Source organism: Centropristis striata, chromosome 8 (assembly GCF_030273125.1).
Source record: "Centropristis striata isolate RG_2023a ecotype Rhode Island chromosome 8, C.striata_1.0, whole genome shotgun sequence".
Lineage (NCBI taxonomy): Eukaryota > Metazoa > Chordata > Actinopteri > Perciformes > Serranidae > Centropristis > Centropristis striata.
Window position 1 is genome coordinate 25,616,657 of NC_081524.1, and position 20,779 is coordinate 25,637,435.

The following is a 20,779-nucleotide window of genomic DNA, read 5'->3' on the forward strand; positions in this document are numbered from 1 at the left end:
TGTCTATAAAAACCTAAGCACAGAAATTTAAAAAGACAGCTGTTGACATTTTTTTTATTTAAACACACACAATTAACAAAACAAGTAAAGTACTGAAAAAATATAAATTAAATACAGCAATCAAGTAAATCAAAACAAAATATTTTTGGTATAGAGTAAAAATAATATTAAATAAGCAACATAATAAAAGAAATATAATACAATGTGCAAAATAGCAGCATCCAACAGTTTTAGGTGTCTCTATGAACTAATCACCATCATCTGTCTAACTGTAACTTTTTATTAGTTTTTTCAGGGCAGATTGGCATTGAGGAAGACCAAGTGCCTCAGTTTAGAGGGGCTGATCTGGTTTCTTCTCTCTGTTATTATCTGCCCTGTTTTAGAATAGATCCTTTCTGAGGGTTCGCACAGTCAGCATTCGCAGCACCCACAGGAACTTTCCTAACGAGAAAAGTAAAAAATAAAAATAAAAACGGCTCACTGACTGATGTGCCAGCCGCCATCGTTCACTTCACTTCTTAGAACCAGCTCGTACGCGACCGACACATCACTACTTGAGTTGTCACATTTCACAATCACCTATTAAAACTATATGTTACATACCACGAATGAAACGTGATTCAAATAAACGAAAAGCCTTCTAAATAGGTATCTAGATATTTTAAATATAGAATGGGAAATCTCTTTTTTTGCTGACATTTCCAATGGGTTTGTTTTCAGAAGGATCCTGGAAGCATTGTCAGTGGAGGAATGTTGCAAAGTACATTTTTCCGTGTGCTTAAGTACAAATGTGGGGTACTTATTTGAATATTTCTATTTTATGATTACTTTATACTTAAATCTCAGCGGTTATTTTTACTGCACTAAAAGTCTGACAACTACTTTTCAGATGACAGTTTTTTAGCCCTTTCCTGACCATGCAACTCTTTATAAAAGTCCAGGTTTGATTTAAGTTTGTGTTCTTTACTGATCCTCCAAGTGAGCGCTTTCTTTGTTAAAAAATAAATAAATGTTGTTGTAAATATATATATATATATATATATATATATATATATTAGTTACAGTGAATATGCATCATGATGCACATGATGCATCATCCCTGTAAAAATTCATAAATGTCTCATAAGTTTATGGAATCTCCTTTGTCTGCTCACTAGATAATTGTAAAAATACAAAGTCTTAAGTATGTTGTAAAATCATCAATTATCAACTTTAGTAAAGAGCTGAAACAAGCTGTCGGGATAAACTGTACATGTTATGTCACTGTCTGACAGAGTGCCAAAAGGATGGTATTTTGTGAGCTTGGTGCAACATGTGAACAAATGAAGCCTCCATTTTAATGATGCACCAGGCAGATAAATATGCAAAGTGATTTTATTGCAAATTCTCATTCAAATGCTTCACATTTATACAGACTTTTTACAGTTATAGATGTCGCTGCACAAATAGGGGCTGAAACAGTTTAATCATCTTTCCAAAAGCCATGAACACAATGACGGATAGCAAAACAACTGAATGACAACAACTTTGAAAAAACTTTAAAGTTGCATTAACAAGCATAAGATAACATAAAGGCATGAATTTGTTTGTTGTGTAAGGACCTATCTCTCCCACTGATCAAACCATCAAAAGTAAAAGCAAGACTACATTGCACATTTTTGCACTTAAGAATTTTCAAGATGGTTATTTAGTAGTGGGAGATGCTCAAAGTGGCATTCAAACTAAAGTGTTTCTTTTTCAAATAATCTTGAAACTACTAACTTTGTGTCCCAGATGAAACCCAGAACATTGTAAGTTGGAGTATGCATTCAATGATTTTCCATTTAGCCAGCCAACACACATGAATAAATGTTTTTCTGTGTGGAATGATGTAAGGATTACATGAATGAACCGTCCCTTGATAGAATACATGAGCAAGAATTCAATTTAATTCAGTTTTATTTATAGAGCCCAGAATCAAAAATCACAGATTTGCCTCAAAGGGTTTTACAGACCGTACAGACTGTACAGGGTACAACTCCCTCTGTTGTTTGACCCTCACAGCGGCCAGGGAAAGACTCCTCAAAAAACCTGTTTAACAGGGAACAAGTTAATTGTTTAACAAAGTCATGCAATGCTGTATCAGGAAGCCAGTTCTGTCTGCAAAGATTTTCTGTTTGCACTTTGTCTGTAGATTCTTAACACTGTGTGCATCCTGATAGCTAACTCTGGTATTAATGATCGAGTTCACGAAGGAGACTTTGCAGAGCAGACACACTTACACTAATGTGATAACTTATTGAAAAGCAACCAGGAGAAAATGACTACAACTGAAGACTGTACAAAGCAAATGCCTCGTTCAGTTTGAAAAGAAAGCCTTTTCCATCATGTGGCTAATTAGTTTAACAATTACCTGATCATGTCATGGTAAAGGAGCACTTTTTCATGGAGTGATAACTGTAAGCACTTAGTTTGATGCTTTGTGGAGGACACTACTCTGTCAGTGTTACTGGACCTCACAATGACATGAGTGGAACGAGACAAATCTCTTTCCTATAAACCAGACATAATGTCAGTATGTGATTTGTTCCACAGAGACGGCTCATAACATGAAACTGATTCATACCTTTATGCTCAACTTATTTTACCATGTTCCCGCCCTAAAGAACTGACTGATTTTTACTGATCAAAAATAATATGGATAGAATAAACTCATTTACAAACACATTGTCCTTTACTTATTTAGAGCCCGTATGTTTAGAATTATCAAGTGATTACAGCAACTTCAAAATTATTTTGAAAAGGGCAGCAGCATCAACTGCTCTCCCACAGTGTTTTTTTCTCCTTCATTTTCTGTCTTCAGTTACCAAAGTCAGTTTGTTGTTTTGATCCTACACACGGGCTTTAGTCTGAGGAAATGTGGAATATGAATGAATGTACCGACTCATTTTATGTAATACAGCCATATTGTTTTAACACTCTTCCGCTTATATTCTCCAAAATCTGCTTAAGAGCAAGCTAATAGCACCTTGTAGTACCTGATGTAATCCTCAAACCCTCTGACATGACCGCCCTCCACTTTTTTACGCGCATTATGAAGCATGAACAAAAACTGGTACAAACTGGTACAAAATGGTACAGACAGTACGGGCATAAAAGGCTTGGGTGGAAGGGGAAATTAAAAAGAATAAATCAGAAAATAATAAATTAGTAAATAAACTGTTTTGATTTTGTATCCTTTGCATGTAATAATTAAAAACACTGTAAAGACCAGTAGACTGGGGGGTCCTACTGATGTTACACAGGCTGGTGGAGACAGTTAGGCTGGTGACTGTGCAGCTGGTTTTACACACACAACTGATTGTAGCCCTAATGGAGCTCAGAGTGGATGTGGACAGATTGGAAGTTTCCACCATGCATGCATGCCACTGACTTCATAAAAGTCTTTTCAAGTCCGCCATAAAAACAGTACTCAAATGCTCATACAGGTACATCTAAAAAAAAATTAGAATATCGTCAAAAAGTTCAATATTTTTTGTCAATTATTACAGAAAGTGAAACTCTATTCTATATTATATATTTATTCCAGAGTGAATATTTCAAGCCTGTATTTCTTCATTATGGCTTACAGATAATGAAAACACAAAACTCAGTGTCTCAGAAAATTTGAATATTACATAAGATCAATAAAAAAAGGATATTTTAAACACAAATGTCAGGCTCCTGAAAAGTATCTTCATTCCTACACTCAATACTTGGTTGGGCTCCTTTAGCATGAATTACTGCATTAATACTTGGTGGCATGGAGGAGATCAGCCTACGGCACCATGTTGCTCTGATATCGTCCTTCGGGTCATCTGCGTCTGGTGTCTCTCACCTTCCTCTTGACAACAGCCCATAGACTCCTATGGGGTTCAGGTCAGCAGTGTTTGCTGGCCAGTCCAGCCCAGTAACACCATGGTCACTGAACCAGCTTTTGGTACCTTTGCCAGTGTGGGCAGGTGCCAAGTCCTGCTGGAAAATGAAACCAGCATCTCCAAAGAGCTTGTGGAAGCATGAAGAGCTCTAAAATGTCCTGCTAGATGGCTGCTATGTTGACTGTGGACTTCAGAAAACACAGTGGACCAACACCAGCAGAGGACATGGCCCAAAACCACCACTGACTGAACTTTTTCACAATATTCTAATTTTCTGAGACACTGAGTTTTGTGTTTTCATTATCTCTAAGCCAGAATCATCAAAATTACAAGAAAAACAGGCTTGAAATATTTCACTCTGTGTAATGAATCTATATAATGTATGAGTTTCACTTTCTGAAATGATTGGGGTGGGTCAGTTGGTAGATCAGTTGCCTACCGATTGGAAGGTCGTTGGTTCGATCCCTGACCATGGCAGCCTATATTTGGAAGCATCCTTGAGCAAGATTCTGAACCCCAAATGGCTCCCGATGCTGCGTTCATCAGTGTGTGAATGAATTCCCAATGGTGGCAGGTGGCACCAGTGTCCCTGGTAGCCTCGGCCAACAGTATGAATGGGTGAATGGGCGTAGTGTAATGCGATTTGGATAAAAGCGCTATATAAGTGCACTCATTTACAAAAAATATTGAACTTTTTCATGATATTCTATTTGTTTTTAGATGTACCTGTATGTGCATTCAAACAGGTTTCATGCAAATGTAATGCAAGTGATGGTGGCAAAAAAATCTACAGTACAAAATTACATTCCAAAGTTTATCTGAAGTCTTCAGTTCTCTCAGGTAGATAAATCAATTGGATTTCTTCCATAGTAACAGAATATTTTGTACACAATTCCCCCTTTTTTGGTTCCATCGACAGTTTTTCCTTGCTGTTGGTTGGCAGAGGGACAGTAACACAAAGAAGACATTTCATACTAAAAACACTAACTATGGAAGATATCCATTTGATTTGAATAAGACTGCTGAAGCCTGCCGTATCTTCAGATAGACTTTGGATTGTTTTTAAAAAGAGCTGTGAATTTTGTCCCCCATCACTTACATTGAAAGGGAGAAACAAATCTGTTTAATTGTTCATATGAGTTCTGTGATTTTAAAACAGACTTAAAAAGATGTCAACCTATCCTTTAATTCTGGTGAGGAAGTGAGAAACATTTTAATCTAATTGATCTAACCGATCCTGAACACATTATTCCTGTTCCGATTAAATAACAACCTGACTACCCAAAAGCCCTCAAGCAATGGCATGTAGTCGTGTGCATGACAGCTTTCTCTAGGCAAGCTACTGAAAACTGTACAGCAGACTGACTCAAGTTCAACTATGTGCTTTGATGAAACCAGTGTGTTTTCCATGTGAATACAACAATACAAAAATATCAAGCTACCATTTTAGATACAGCAGGAAAGCATCTTGAAACAGCGACTGTCCACTATACAGTCCATTATACAACGTGTCTGCCATTGCGTCTTCTAATTGTTTATTTTACGTGTACAGAATTCAAAATGATCCCACAATCACTGACAAATGTAGAGAACAGTACATAGTCACTACGTCACTATCCAACCAGCCAACAACCATCATGCAGTGCTTATGATTAACAGTATCCAATGTTGCTCACTGTTTTCAACACCAACTCTCAACATAGCGAATAGTGAATCTGTGGACGTTCTCAGACATAGCTCAGGTGTTTGTTAGCGCTTCAGAAGGATTCTTGGGCTGGTCCTGGTCTTTATGGCTGAGGTAGTAGACTTGGTCTGGGTAAGGCCCTTTGTAGAGGCCTTGGAAGTGCTAGAATAGCTACTGACAGGGGCACTGGCCTTTGTCGAGTCCTCTGTGGTACCCTTGGAAGTGTCTTTTGCAGCACCTTTGGAATTATGGACAGAGTAACTGCTGGCTGGTGAAGTACACTTTGTAAGGTTCTTGTTAGTACCTTTGTTAGTACCCTTAGCAGTGTGCTTGGCAGAATACCTGGCTGGTGGGTCAGTGTGTATGTGTGTGGTTGTCACTAAGTTGATAGCAGCTTTAGTTACAGTAGTCCTAGCAGTAGCAGCTCTGGTAACAGACCTAGAATCAGTAGTCCTGGTCGTGATCTTAGGGATTGTGAATGAAGTGGGCTGATTTCTCTGGAGCCTTTTTTCTCTCACATGTCTGCTTATGACCTCATTGACAGGGCTGAGGCCAGCGTCTGTGATCATGGTGCTAGGATTTTCCTGAGAGGGCTCTAGAGCAGAGACGCTGGTCAAACTTAACTCTCCGACATTGACCTTGTCTCCGACATGGCCACATCTGTCTTGTCTAAGTTCTTCATCATGGCTACCAGAGATTTCACCAATATGACTCGCATACACCTCTCTAACATCTTTATCACAGACCGTCTCCCTTTGTGGGATCTCACCAACTTGGCAGTCACTCACCAATGGCACGTCACCATCATTGTATTGCACTGTCCTGCACCTCTTTGATGAGTTGTTGTCTGAAAGTACCTGATTCAGAGGGGTAGGGCTGGTGTCTGGTGGGAGGCCTCTCCTTCTTCTGGACAACCTCAGGACCCCAGGGTCCTCACTGCTGACGGAGCCATTAGTCAATGTGGTCCTGCTTGAATGTCTTCCTGAGTTTTGGAGACTACTGAGGGTCTTGGGGTTGCTATAGTAGTTAGAGACTGTTTGTTGGTGGGGAGGAAGGCGCTGATTGCGAGGCAGATGGTGTTTGTTTTGCCCAGAGAGGTGTTTGTTGTTGGTTTCCCCGGCTCTTGGTTTACAGGTATTGCTAGGCCGTGTGCAGGGCCTGGGGGAGCGTCTGCTGCCTACCCCCGTGCTAGGCTTTATGGTAGGAACTGACCTGACACAGGAGCTTTGTTCAGAGAGTCCAGTCACCATGGCCCCCTGCAACAGAAAGAGATCATGTTGTATTGAAGCCTGGGAATCATTATAGCGTGACTGTATCCCAAATGTGTGTCCCGGACACGGTTCGGCTAAGATTCTATCAAAATTTCACATTAACTACTAATACAAATTATCATGTTACGCTTCCAAATAATTAAATGGTGTGAAGTTGAAGTCTAACATCTTATCTTTCGAACGGTATATTGTTTTAACTGTGTACGTTAGGCTTGGGTTTACCAGAGTCGGCTAAAGGACGCTAACGCCGGTGAATTAGCCGTGCGCTAACTGTATCCCAAATCGGACACTTGGATCTCCTCGCTGTAAAACAATTGAGGCTGCTGGGTTTTTTGGGAGAAATTGGATGTTTCTGGGTAAGCCAAATAAATATCACCGTTATCAACCATTGTTATCGACACACCCGGACTGTACTTCTGTCCTTCACAATAAAATACAGTACAGTAAAAATACAGATGTACTTTTAAGATCGTCGCCTGAGTGTTGCCCAGGAGTTCTTACTGCTTTCTCTCATCAGAGTTACTTTCATGTTGTAATTAGATAAGTAAATCTCCACATACATGAATTAAATTTCACACGTAGATTGTTAAATATGTATAAATCAATTATACCGCAGATGCAGATGTGTCCCATTTGGCATACAGTCTCTAACTCTCTCTTATATATATATATATATATATATATATATATATATATATATATATATATATATATATAGCAGAAAACACTTATGCATATTGTTCTTTACAGGGCCACTGAAACAGCAGCATGTTTAACTTCTGTAATGGGATTCAGTATTGAGAGGGATTTGTTTTGATCGCTTAAAGGTAGCATTGACTTGAGCTCTTAGTGTGCTTCTTCAGAAGTGCTCGTTGGGTGGCAGAATAGCTTCAGACCTCACAGAAACTAGGAATATAGGGACTGAATGTCAATGAATGGAAAATGCAATTAAATAAAAATGGCAGACAACAAAGAAAAGGGGGTATATAGACACAGAAGGGGGTGCGACACTTCTTATACAATCATCAGCAGGACAAACAACATGAAAGCACAACAACTAGTGCAAAGTCTGTTGGTCACACAGGCTGTATGGGCACATTGGCTGATGTATGTGAAGCAGTGTACTGAACCTTGGTCCATTTACCAGGGAAGCCATTGAGAAAATTATAATTTATGACGGAAATAATTGTATAATATTGAGAAAGTGTTAAAACCATTTATAAAGAGATGTGCACTCTGTGGCCTTTGCAGTCACACACTTTAGTTCTAATTTTGAGACATTAGATCACTTAATGAGTAGTGTTGATCTGAAGCCACATATAACATGCAAGCCATTTAAAAAAACCTGTTGTTTTGCTGCCATGTCCCATACTTTTTAAAGAGCATAAATAGCACAGCAGCTGCAGCCCATAAACACACATAAGGCAAAGACAGTCTGTTCATAGCCAGCAACTTTATACTTCTACTCCACTACATTTTGAGGCAAATATTGTACTTTTTACTTCACTACATTTAGCTGATAGCTTTAGTTATTTTCAGGTTAAGATTTAACATGAAAATACATAATACATTAAAAATGATTACGCATTTTTATTAATTAAACCACATAAAAGTATATTAAAAGTTAAAATTAGCCCTACCTTGACATTAAATTAAAGCCTACATAAATGCATCAAAAATAATAATACAATAATATATTTGGACAATGTGAGTGGGTCCATGCTGCATAACGAGTACTTTTACTTTTGATACTTTAAGGACATTTTGATGCTGATACTTTTGTATTTTTACTTCAGTAAGTTTTGAATGCAGGACTTTTACTTGTAGTGGAGTCATTCTGCAGTGTGGTATTAGTACTTATACTTAAGTAAGGTATCTGAATACTTCTTCCACCACTACCTACACCACCATGTAGCCCCCATACAGGAATCATGTTCAAGATAAATATCATGAAAAAGTTTGCATTTTGCTTCTGTGAGATGCTCTTACATTTGTGACCAACTGGCCTGTATGTGTTTCAGTGTCATATTCAATCTCAACAATACTGATGATACAAACAGACACCTTTTAGAAGAAAAACATGTAGAAAGGATGATCAGACCTTGTTTGTCCTCCTGAGCTGTAGGGAGAGCTGGCGTGGTCTCAGGAGGTGTCTCTCACCTCCCTCTCTCCTGTCCTCCTCCATCCCCTTCGTCCTCTTCCTCTGCTGTTCCTCCTCCCTCCTCTCTCTCTCCCTCCTCCTCTGTGCCCGGGCACTTAGAGGGCAGAAGGTGCTGGACACTGCGGAGCCTCTGGGCCTCCCTTTAAGAGACCTGGAGTCTCGCTGCACTGTAAAACAGCAAGACAGATACAGAGGCTGACACAAAAATATAAATTTGTGAAAGCAAAGAGAAAAGTGTGAATAAAGCAGGTAGTAGGATAAATTGATCTTTCCACCTTTTTATTCAAAGTCATTAGAGTATCAACCCTCTTTTTTTGGCCTGTCAAATTTCTACAATGCATGTTTTTGAGTGATGCGATACTTGGAAAAAAAACGGGAAGAGTATAGGTAACCAATAGCAATGCTTATATTTGTCACATGACCTCCAGGAGGCCATATTGAAACCCTTTTTTGCAGACTTTTCCAAAGGAAACAGCTTTGCCATTTTGCGGCACAAAAAATAACTCAAAACGTCATTTTCTGGCCCTTTTCCATCTGGAAAAAAAATATTCCTACTGATAGGTGAGTAAACCTTCATTTTTGATAGTTTGATACACTTAGACTGTTTAAGACAATCATTTCAATGGGTCATTGGTTCAATGTTGCCTACAGGCAACATTCAGACAAGAAACCAGTTAAAAAAGTTCCTTTTATAATGTTTTTAAATTTAAAAGTATATCGTTATGGTACAATATATATTATATTATACAATGTTGCCTACGAGAAACAAAACCCAAAACTTCCATAAAAAAATTATTATAAAATTTCTTCAAATTATGTTTATTTAGTCTATTTTAAGACAAAAAACACTCCAAACATTTTTTTCCCAACTGGCATCATAAAGCGTACCATAGAGGGTTAAAATTTCTAACACACACACAAAGACTGATGTGAATGTTTTTCACCAAATTCCACTCATCAGAGGCAGAAACACAGACAGGTCTGTGGATCGTACCTCTTCTGCTGCAAACACTCATGTTCCTCCCCTCAGCTGCAGTCCTGTGGTTGGTGGAAAGACAGGAAGTAAGATGTTGAGTGCCAGCCTGCTCCTTCGCTCTTCCACCCGCTAAGAAGGCCATGTTGCTAGGCAATGCTGCTGAACCTGAAATGGAAGAGGAAATGCCTTCATTGATTCTGGAGGAGAAACAGTATTTCTAAAAGCAGTAGTATACTGACTTTCATTAAATCAGGGTTGTAGAAAAAGCACATCAGATAACACTGAAGCTGATCAAGCAAAAAGATCCCTGACCATCTAATACAATAAAGCACAACAGTGCATTGGTCTCTTCAGCATTCATTGAACAGTTATTGTATACACCAGTGTGTTATACACTGAACAAAAATATAAACGCCCCATGTCAAATTTAGAGTTTTTACTAACATTAGGGTTATGCAATATATGAAGCGAATACAAATTATTTTTTGCTAATGACTAATCTTCAGATCAACGTCCATTACATGTTGATGTTGGCATCTGCAAAGGAGTGACAATCCTTTGAACACGTTGGGGGTCAGCTTGAAGAACCTGAATGTTCAATATCTTGTGTGTCACATTTGTATTTCTCAGAGCAACACATCTCCTTCATGGAGTTGATCAGGTTGTCTGTCAGCCGGTGGAATGTTATTCTATTGTTCCCGGAGGGCCACATGGAGCTGGTCGTGGACACGTCGATCCAGAACATCCCAGAGATACTCTATGAGCGACATGTTTGGGGAATACGAACTCTCAAAGGGCCTATCGTCTGATAATTAGCATCCAGCTGCACTGCGACCTCTGGTGGACGTCCCTGCATCCAGCATGACCTCAGAAATCTGAACCATGATGACTTATGACAAGATTTGACATTTTGGAGTGGCCTTTTATTGTCCCCAGTATAAGGAGGTTCTGCTCATTCTGTCTGATCACCGTCTGGAAATGCCACACCCAGGTACTGAGTGAAATCACTGCACCACTGAGCAAATGCTCACTGACAGAGATAGATTAAAAATGTTACACAAATCAAGAGAAATAATCCTATTGTGCAAGTAACAGTCAGCATATGTTTACTTAGAGTTGTTAACTTCATGTGGCATCAATATTTGCCATGTGGTGTTTATATTTTTGTTCAGTACATGATGACTGAATCTGTGACCAACCTCAGTACCCTACAACCCTGTAGTGTATAGGTAGTGTAGGGGAGTAGTGAGCTATGTCATTAAACTAGTAGTTTAACTACATTTTGCAACAGCTTGCTGGTGGTTCAACTGGATTTATATTTGTGTAGTGATTCGAGTAGTTAAATTACTGAAACTACAAACTATAAATTAGGCTATTAAAGTAATGTTTTATTATCATTATTTTTATTTATTATTTTCCATTGCTTTTCTACTGTAATTGAACCCCTTTTACATGTCCCACCCCTTTTTATTTCATCCTGACCATTGAGCATTTGTAAGCAAAGCTTGCAAAGCTCTGCTTTCAATGCTTTTCCCCTTTTCCAAAAACTCAAGATAATGACAGTTTTTCAGATCAATATATACCAAAAATGCATTTTTATCTTTAAGTATATGTATAGTCCAAATTCCATTCCTAAAGCTTTCAGTGAATATTTCCATGTCAACTCACAATTACATCAGTACAATACTAGACAACTGACTAGATTTCACCTCCTCACTATCGTACTACCCTCGGTCAATTCTCCTTAAAATACAGAGGAACAATACTCTGGGATGATCAGTTGAATAGTTCAATACAGTTTTCCTCTCTGAACACTTACAAGAGCAGTTTAGTGGCTCTGATGATCAGGTCACTAAGTAGTACACAAACACACAGGCACACACGCATTTCTACACTTTTATTTTATTTTACTTTTAAATATTACTATAATTTTGCTTAATTTTTTTGTTCATTATTTTTTTCTATTTCATAATTACATATTCTAATTTTAATATAGCTAGAGGCCTCTATAAACCCTGCTGTGTTTCTTGCCGTTACCTTGCACCTTCCTTTTGTTATTTCTTTATCCTTTTCTTTCTGTCTTATTATTGTGCAAAATAAAAAAAACTAGCTTCCCCAACACTGTGTATAGGCAGTTTGTAGTTTACCCCTCAGACAGAGAAAAGACAGGAAGTCCTCAGTCTTGGGTCGGCATCTGGTCAGACAGGTGACCACGGCCAGGTTGTGGTTGTGGTTACTGCGGGCTGGTGTCATCAACACTGAAGGTCCTGGAGAGCTGGGAGGGGACTGGGCAAACTTCCTCTGCGCTCGCAGCTTTGGTCTATATGCATGAGTGCACGCGCACACACACACACACACACACACACGCACACACACACACACGCGCACACACACACACACACACACACACACACACACAAAAGTCTTGTTTGTAGTGCTGTTAAACTGTATTACATTATACCAACAGGTATTATGGCTTTGTCCATCCCATTTATATTGATAAAGAAAGGCTAAATAACAGTCCTGGTTTCTGATCCCGATAGAACCATAGACTGTATAAAATATAGATAGATAGAACCCATTATAGATGATGATACTCACATGCAGTGGTGGAAGAAGGACTCAGATCCTTTACTTAAGTAAAAGTACTAATACCACACTGTGAAATTACTCCTCTACAAGTAAAAGTCCTGCATTCAAAACTTACTGAAGTTAAAGTACAAAAGTATTAGGATCAAAATGTACTTAAAGTATCAAAAGTAGAAGTACTCGTAATGCAGAATGGACCCACTCAGACTGTTTTATATATTCTAAATAAATTATTACATTATTTGTATTGATGCATGTAAGAAGTGTTTAATTTTGTAAAGACAGGGCTCATTTAAACTAGCTAATATACACATGTCTAATCACTTTAAATGTATCATGTTTTTTGTGTTAAATCTTGACCCAAAAAGTAACTAAAGCTGTTGGCTAAATGTAGTGGAGTAGAAGTAAAAAGTTACATACGTGGAAATACTCAAGTAAAGTACAAGTGGCTCAAAATTGTACTTAAGTATAGTACATGAGTAAATGTCTCTTTCCACCTCTGCTCACATGCATAAACACATAACCAGGATACTACAAACACCAGCTCATAATGTTATAATGCAGTTCATGAAAACACACGCACAGTAAAGAACAGACTGTGTGAGTGAAAGAGGTAAAGAAAGAGTGAAATCGTGTGCTTCACTCAATGAGCACATGAGTAAAAGTAAGCCTGTGTAAACACCAGACTGTGCATGCATGAATGGTGATATTTAATACAGATCAGCTGGAGTCTTCTTGCCAGTGTGGGGCAGGTGGCAGCACAGTGCTGTGTTTATAGACGAGTCATGCACACATGAACATGGAAACACAATGAAACACACACAGTAGAGCAGCTGACCTCTTGCTGGCAGGGTCATCCTTGTGAGGATGGATGCTGGCAGGGCGGCGCTGTTGGGGGCGTGTCTGTATGGACCAGCTCCAGCTCGGACTAGCTGACAGGAGGGACTGACACCGGTTGATGCCATTAACAGGGGACCCTTAAAACAACAGTTACAACTTTAGTTACTCGCTTGCAGCAGTTCCACTACCTTGAGAAATGCAGTGTCATTGAAATCAAAGCACCGTGAACTAAACCGTTGGTACTGACCACTGAGACTTGTGGGAGTGTGTGACCGCAGTGTCCTGGCCAGGGCCGGAGGGCTCAGAGGTGTGTGTGTGTTCTCAGGTGTGCAGGTGTTTTTCACTGAGTGTTTGTGCTGAGTAGTGTGTGTGTGTTTTGCAGTATTAGAGTATTTTGAGTTCAGCAGCGACACTGTGTTTTGTGTTTTGTGAGAGCGTAGTGTCCTGGTTGATCCACCAATCTTCTGGAGTGTGTGTGTATTGTCTTGTTGGTTTGTATGCTGTACAGTGTGTGTAATTTTCCCTGCACACATTTTTGATTGCGTTTGCATGTTCTGTTGTGTGTGTGAACATTTATTTTTTGGTGCATGTGAGTCCTGAGACAAGTTGTTTTTTTGCCCTTTGTTAGTGTGATCATGATGGCGTACTTGTTTTGAAATGTGCACGTTTTGCGCACCGTGTGCGTTTTTCTGTATATGTGTGTTTGTTGGTCTGTGTGTGACTCTTTGTTGAGGCGTGTGCACACTCTGTCGTGTGTGTGTGTTTTTATGCGTGTGTGTTTTAGGTAGTGTCTTTGTCTTTCGCTGAGCATGTAAGAGTGTATTTTTCGACGTGCGTTTGTGTGCGCGTGTGTGTATGTGTGAGTGTTTGTGTGTGGCACGGTGTGTGTCTCTGAATTCCCTGAGGGAGAGGAAAAGAACTTTGCGGACCAGACGTTCTTCACACCAAGGCATCCCGTCGCTGATGTCCTGCAGAGCCACAGACACAAACACCATCAGCTTTGCTCACACGACCAGCTGAGGATTATTTCTTCTCTAATTATACAGGTACATCTCAAAAAATTAGAATATCATAAAAAAGTTCAATATTTTTTGTCAATCATTTCAGAAAGTGAAACTCGTATATTATATAGATTCATTACACATAGAGTGAAATATTTCAAACTTTCTTGTAATTTTGATGATTCTGGCTTAGAGATAATGAAAACACAAAACTTAGTGTCTCCGAAAATTAGAATATTGTGAAAAAGTTCAGTCAGTGGTGGTTTGGGGCCATGTCCTCTGCTGCTGTTGGTCCACTGTGTTTTCTGAAGTCCACAGTCAACATAGCAGCCATCTAGCAGGACATTTTAGAGCTCTTCATGCTTCCACAAGCTCTTTGGAGATGCTGGTTTCATTTTCCAGCAGGACTTGGCACCTGCCCACACTGGCAAAGGTACCAAAAGCTGGTTCAGTGACCATGGTGTTACTGGGCTGGACTGGCCAGCAAACTCTGCTGACCTGAACCCCATAGGAGTCTATGGGCTGTTGTCAAGAGGAAGGAGAGAGACACCAGACGCAGATGTCCTGAAGGCTGCTATAAAAGCAACATGGTGCCGTAGGCTGATCTCCTCCATGCCACCAAGTATTAATGCAGTAATCATGCAAAAGGAGCCCAACCAAGTATTGAGTGAATAGAAATGAAGATACTATTCAGAAGCCTGACATTTTGTGTTTGTGTTTAAAATATCCTTTTTTTAATCATCTTATGTAATATTCTTATTTTCTGAGACACTGAGTTTTGTGTTTTCATTATCTGTAAGCCAGAATTATCAAAATTACAAGAAAAACAGGCTTGAAATATTTCACTCTACGTGTAATGAATCTATATATGTATGAGTTTCACTTTCTGAAATAATTGACAAAAAATATTGCACTTTTTCATGATATTCAAATTTTTTTAGATGTACCTGTACTAGAAATAATCAAACTGCAAAAACATGTCAAAATAAAAAGGAAAAAAAAATAAGAGAAAGGTAAAAAGAATAATAATAATAATAATAATAATAATAATAATAATAATAATAGGAGAGAAATGTCACTTACATATTTCTTTTTGATGATATTCCGTTTGGGTCTGTCTGTACTCATCATGCCAAGCGGACGCTCTTGAGCACATGAATTACAGAAGCCGTTCTTTCCTTTGACTCTTTCGCCTATTTTCTAAGGGTGCGGAAATGTGATTTCCACTGCTCTGTCCTGTAAAAGACAAGTCAAGAAATAAAAAAGAAAACATAGTGACCACTTAATGTGTTCTAAGGCAAATTTCTCTTGTTATTTTGACTTGATGGCCATGGTCAAAAATAAAGAGACCAACAACTTATAAATATGGAAACCAATCAGTGCACACACTGTATTGTGTATCAAGTGTTCCAATTGAAAACACTGGTAGTATCATTTACATTATTGCAAACACGACTGACAACGCCTGGAATGTGAACACAGAGCCAAACACCAAATAAACCTAATTTCTGACATGGAAACAAAAGGATGTGGCTATTACCTGACTTTGCCTGATCTGGACTAGCTGTCAGCATGTTTTGTGATGGCTTTCATAGAAATACATGTTCATACAAACTAAGGCAACGTTTTGTATCAGTAAAGTCAATAGACCTTTACTTATATCTTAACCTATTCAGAACTACACTGATTTACAATAAGAAATATGAACTTTACAAGAATTGCCTTTTGGAATTGTTTCCATGAAACACAGTTTATTTATTATAAAGTAGTACATACTATTTAGTATAGTATAAGTGCATGTCTTTCTGTAATGAACTACCAAAGATGTGTGACAGCAGAACATTGTTTCTTAGTTTTTACATGTGTATAATTGTCTATGATAAAAAAAGACATACTGCTTCAACTCAACCTCACATTGGCTGCAGTGGGCCATCTACGTTTATAGCTTAAAAAAGACAGCAGCCGCTCCTGTTCTGTGTTACGGAGCCTTAGTCCTAGTTCATGTACATAATACACTATATATGTGTGTGCGTGTACCATCTCCCACAGCAACTGCATCAGTCAGGACGTGTAACAATGAAGGCAGTGTACAATAAATATATCAGTCGACGTATCAAACAAAGCTACTGTAAAACAATGGCTGTGCATTCACCTGCAGCAGGATTACAGGTGTTCCAGACCAGCCTGAGATCAAATGAACAGGTGATGAAGAATGTCTTCTTCCTGAATGCTTTTTGTCTTGATTTGATTAAATGCCACATACCCATCTGGTTCTTTTTGGTCTCAGCTGGGTATATGAGTGAAATGATGTTGCCAGTAGGACTGTCATGATAATCACTATATCGACTTATCGTTCAATATATAAAAAAGGACACAATAGTTGTTTTTTTTGGACTCAATATATTGTTGTTTTGTGCTTTTTTGTGTTGTGTTTAAAGTAATTCTGCAAATGTTTGACAAGCAGTACGAATTGCTGAAAAAAAAAACAATATTCCCAAGCAGCCATTCCAGCGGTTTATGTTATTTTAATAATAAAATAATATAATACATAATGTTTATCTTAGTGCAATGTTTTTTCTTAACAGAGCCTGAAAGTCTATTTTGTTTGTTTTGTTTGTAGTTTATTTATTTAGGTTTTATGTATCTAGGATCTTTTATTTTACACATTTCTATTCCAATGTTTAATATTCTTGAGATTTCAAAATTCATTGCTGTGGAAAAGGATTAACTTATTATGCTCTAATATCATTGTAAAAATAAAACAACATTGATACAACAATACTATAGTTTATCGTGATATTTTGTGGGAAAATATATCGGCCTAAAAAGCGTGTTATTGTGACAGGCCTAGCACTCAGTCCTGGTTAATGTACATAATACACTATATATATATATGTGTGTGTGTGTGTGAGTGTGTGTGTGTGTGTGTGTGTACCATCTCCCACTGCGACTGCATCAGTCAGGACGTGTAACAATGAAGGCAGTGTACAATAAATATATCAGTGGACGTATCAAACAAAGCTACTGTAAAACAATGGCTGTGCATTCACCTGCAGCAGGATTACAGGTGTTCCAGACCAGCCTGAGATCACATTAACAGGTGATGAAGAATTTATTCTTCCTGAATGCTTTTTGTCTTGATTTGATTAAATGCCACATACCCATCTGGTTGATTTCGGTCTCAGCTGGGTATGTGAGTGAAATGGTGTTGCCAGTAGGACTCAGCAGCCACACTCTGAATGTAGAAGAAGGAGAAACATTGTTCCTTTCTGTGAATTTAAACTGACAAATGCATATTGTTGAAAGCAGGCCTCTACAACACTGTGCATGGTGTCACAAGTTAATCCAACAGAGGGTCGTAGTGGCCCAGAGATGAGAACAGTGTGTACAGGTTACAGGCTGCTCCACCAAAGGCCTGCTGCTTCCAGCGGTGAGGGGACAGGATGATAATCCCACATGCTGCTCATCTTTTCTCTTTCTCCCACATTTAAAGTGTGGCTGCTGAAGCCTGCTGCTGACACCATTTTACTGACTGTTGAGAATGTGTTGGAAATGTTATTAAATGAAGAGAAAACATTCAGCAACACTTGATGTCCCTAATTTCATTCAACATCTGCCGTCAAGCAACCACCGAGGCGACCAGAGGATGTGATCCCAGGTTGATGGGAACACCTGCCAATAAGCCGCTCAGAACCGTTTCAATCCCTCTCTGTCAGCACTGTACAGGCTGTACTGCTCAGTGTGGATGGCACTCTGTATCTCTGTGTACAATCCTGACCGCTCCGTACATATCCGTCATTAACGATGCAGGTGGCAGCACATCTATTATTCTAGTCAAATTAGTCCCTGAACAAAGCAAATATGAAACAATAATCGATCACCCACCTCCAGCAGGACTACCGGCCTACATCATGAGCACACCGACAACCCAAAGGGATGGCACACGGACCCAATCACACTTTTGAACCAACCCCGCAACAACGAATCGCATTAAATATCCGAGCGGCTCCGGCGTGCCGTTATCCCCCTCACGGAGCCGTTAGGCCCGGTGTGCCGCTTGGACTCGGCACCTGCACGGCTGTGGGGCGCAGGGAGGCAGCACCACTGCGGTCATGTGAGCCGCCGTTTCCGAGCCAAGGCCAGCTTTGGGTAGAATCTAGTGCGCGTTTATTGTTCTAAATACGGCCGGTTCTGCTATCCAGGTCGCTGATTATGCGCCCACCACGTGACCCGGAAATCGGTCGAGGTCCACCATCCCTGAGGTTTCGGGTCTATTCAATGCCAGTTGCCAAATGTAATCGTTTGTCATCCCTCCATCCTGGCGTCACCCCGAAACCAGTCCGCCCAGTGAGCCGTGGTCGCCAAAACGCAGTTAGTCCAGCGCAGTAAAGAATCTAATGCGCGTCTATTCTTGCATTTAAGGTACAGTCGCTGCTGACGATGTATGTCCAAAACTAATAGAAGACAAAGACAAACTGCAGTAAATCAAACCTGTCACAAACCTGATAGCAGTGGTGGAAAATTATTTTGTTTTTAGTACTTACTTAAGTAGAAGTACTAATACCACACTGTGAAATTACTCCGCTGCAAGTAAAAGTCCTGCATTTAAACCTTACTTAAGTAAAAGTACAAAAGTATCAGCATTAAAATGTACTTAAAGTATCAAAAGAAAAAGTGCTCGTGATGCAGAATTGACCTACTCAGACTGTTTTATGTATTTTAAATATATTAAAACATTATTTGTATTGATGCATTTATGTAAGTAGCATTTTCATTTTGTAAAGACATGGCTCATTGTAATTACATAATATACTGTTATGGGGTGTCATTTAAAAATAAATGTCTAATCAATTTAAATTTATCATGTTTTTCATGTTAAATCTTGACCCAAAAAGTAACTAGAAACTAAAGCTGTCAGTTCAATCTAGTGAAGTAAAAAGTACAATATTTGCCTCAAAATGTAGTGGAGTAGAAGTATAAAGTTACATAAAGTGGAAATACTAAAAAGTGCAAGTACACCAAAAAGTACAGTACTTGAGTAAATGTACTTTACATACCACCACTGCCTAATAGACTACTGTTAATAATTTAAACATAAAATATATTAGAAAACTGGAGCCCTTTCAAAATGAGTATGTCACTGTTTCATAATGTTAAAATATACCTTTAGGGAAGTTTAGGAAATTCAATTTCATGTAGTGTGCTGTATGGTATTTGTTTAGTGCATGCTGGCAAAGCTCAATATAGTCATAGCCTAAACACTGGATTACTCAGACTCAGCCCAGGTTATAAAGACTTCCTGAGCAAAGACCAGAGAGAATGATAGACTCACCTCAAAATATAGATTACGAGCGATTACGAGCGAGCTACACTGTTGAAACAAAACAAAGGGGCGGATAGTAGCAGTAGTAGTAATAGTAAAGTTAACGTAGTTAGGCAAAACAAACAAACGTGGAGATATTTACATGGAGTAAAAAAACAGAAGAGCAAAAGAGGAAGGTTGAAGACACAGGGGACAATGGAGATGAATAGGTGGGTGCATATATGAAAAATAAACACCTAACCCTAAAAAAATTCTAACAAAAGGTTTATCAGCTGTTTTTTGTAGTATTAGATGTCCTTAATAACATACTAAAAGTTTACCAAAATCTGACCACTAAAAAAGGTGTAATTTTCAAGACAGGCAGGAAGTCACTAACACTAGGCAAAGCCATATGACAAATGAGAAATATGCAATTACTTAATTTTAACTTAACTTTATTAAGGGGAACTGTAAAGTGGTTGTGGTGCAAGGTGCTCATGCAGGAAGGCTCACTGGAACTGCACAGATCTTTGTGGTTGTAAATGTAATGAACAATACGAGTGAAGCTAATTAATTAAATTTATGCATGTTATTCATTTTTCAGAATATATATACCATATATGAACTATATAAATGAATTGGAAATTACGTAAATACACATGGCCAAAATGAACATATCTATTTGATCAAATAATCATCTAGTGATATTCTCAATAGCTTTAAATGATTCCTTGAACCAGTGTCAAATGTAGATTTTGACACCAAGATTGACCTTCTGAGTGGCTTGGAAGATATATTGGTTCTCATAGATTTTATATGGCTGCCATCTCCGATCCGCAATCCTGATGAAGTGGCTCTCGGCCCGCCTGGTAGTTGGTGAAATCAGTAACAGCAGTAACATTAACGACCCTCCAATAAAAAGCATCTATTGAAGTTGAGCTTCAACAAATCAAAGTTGTCTGTAGTTACTGTCGGTGTGAATGAGTTACCATGAAGACGTCCAGTCTCAGATTCCACAGAGACATTTCTCTCCTCACGGTACATGCACACTATAATTAT

General features: G+C 38.8%; 1 protein-coding gene across 1 annotated transcript; it reads right to left on the reverse strand.

Moving 5' to 3' along the window:
• Window positions 1–1,747: 1,747 nt before the first annotated feature.
• On the reverse strand, window positions 1,748–18,667 carry LOC131976441 (protein Jumonji-like). The gene is made up of 8 exons (XM_059339476.1): window positions 18,304–18,667; window positions 15,502–15,654; window positions 13,665–14,385; window positions 13,416–13,554; window positions 12,136–12,308; window positions 10,007–10,153; window positions 8,953–9,179; window positions 1,748–6,836 (listed from the first exon to the last, which is right to left on the reverse strand). The coding sequence occupies exons 2-8, from the start codon at window positions 15,547–15,549 to the stop codon at window positions 5,646–5,648; spliced, it is 2,646 nt and encodes an 881-aa protein (XP_059195459.1). The 5' UTR covers window positions 15,550–15,654; window positions 18,304–18,667; the 3' UTR covers window positions 1,748–5,645.
• Between the last annotated feature and the right edge of the window lie 2,112 nt (window positions 18,668–20,779).

Bases quoted from the DNA above. Each gene is read 5' to 3' on its own strand.
- LOC131976441 (XM_059339476.1), bottom strand. From the start codon at position 15,549: ATGATGAGTACAGACAGACCCAAACGGAATATCATCAAAAAGAAATAT. The intron at 13,555-13,664 runs GTCAGTACCAAC...TGTTGTTTTAAG, and splicing joins CACTCCCACAAGTCTCAGTG to GGTCCCCTGTTAATGGCATC. The intron at 9,180-10,006 runs GTACGATCCACA...GCTGTTTTACAG, and splicing joins GAGTGTTTGCAGCAGAAGAG to TGCAGCGAGACTCCAGGTCT.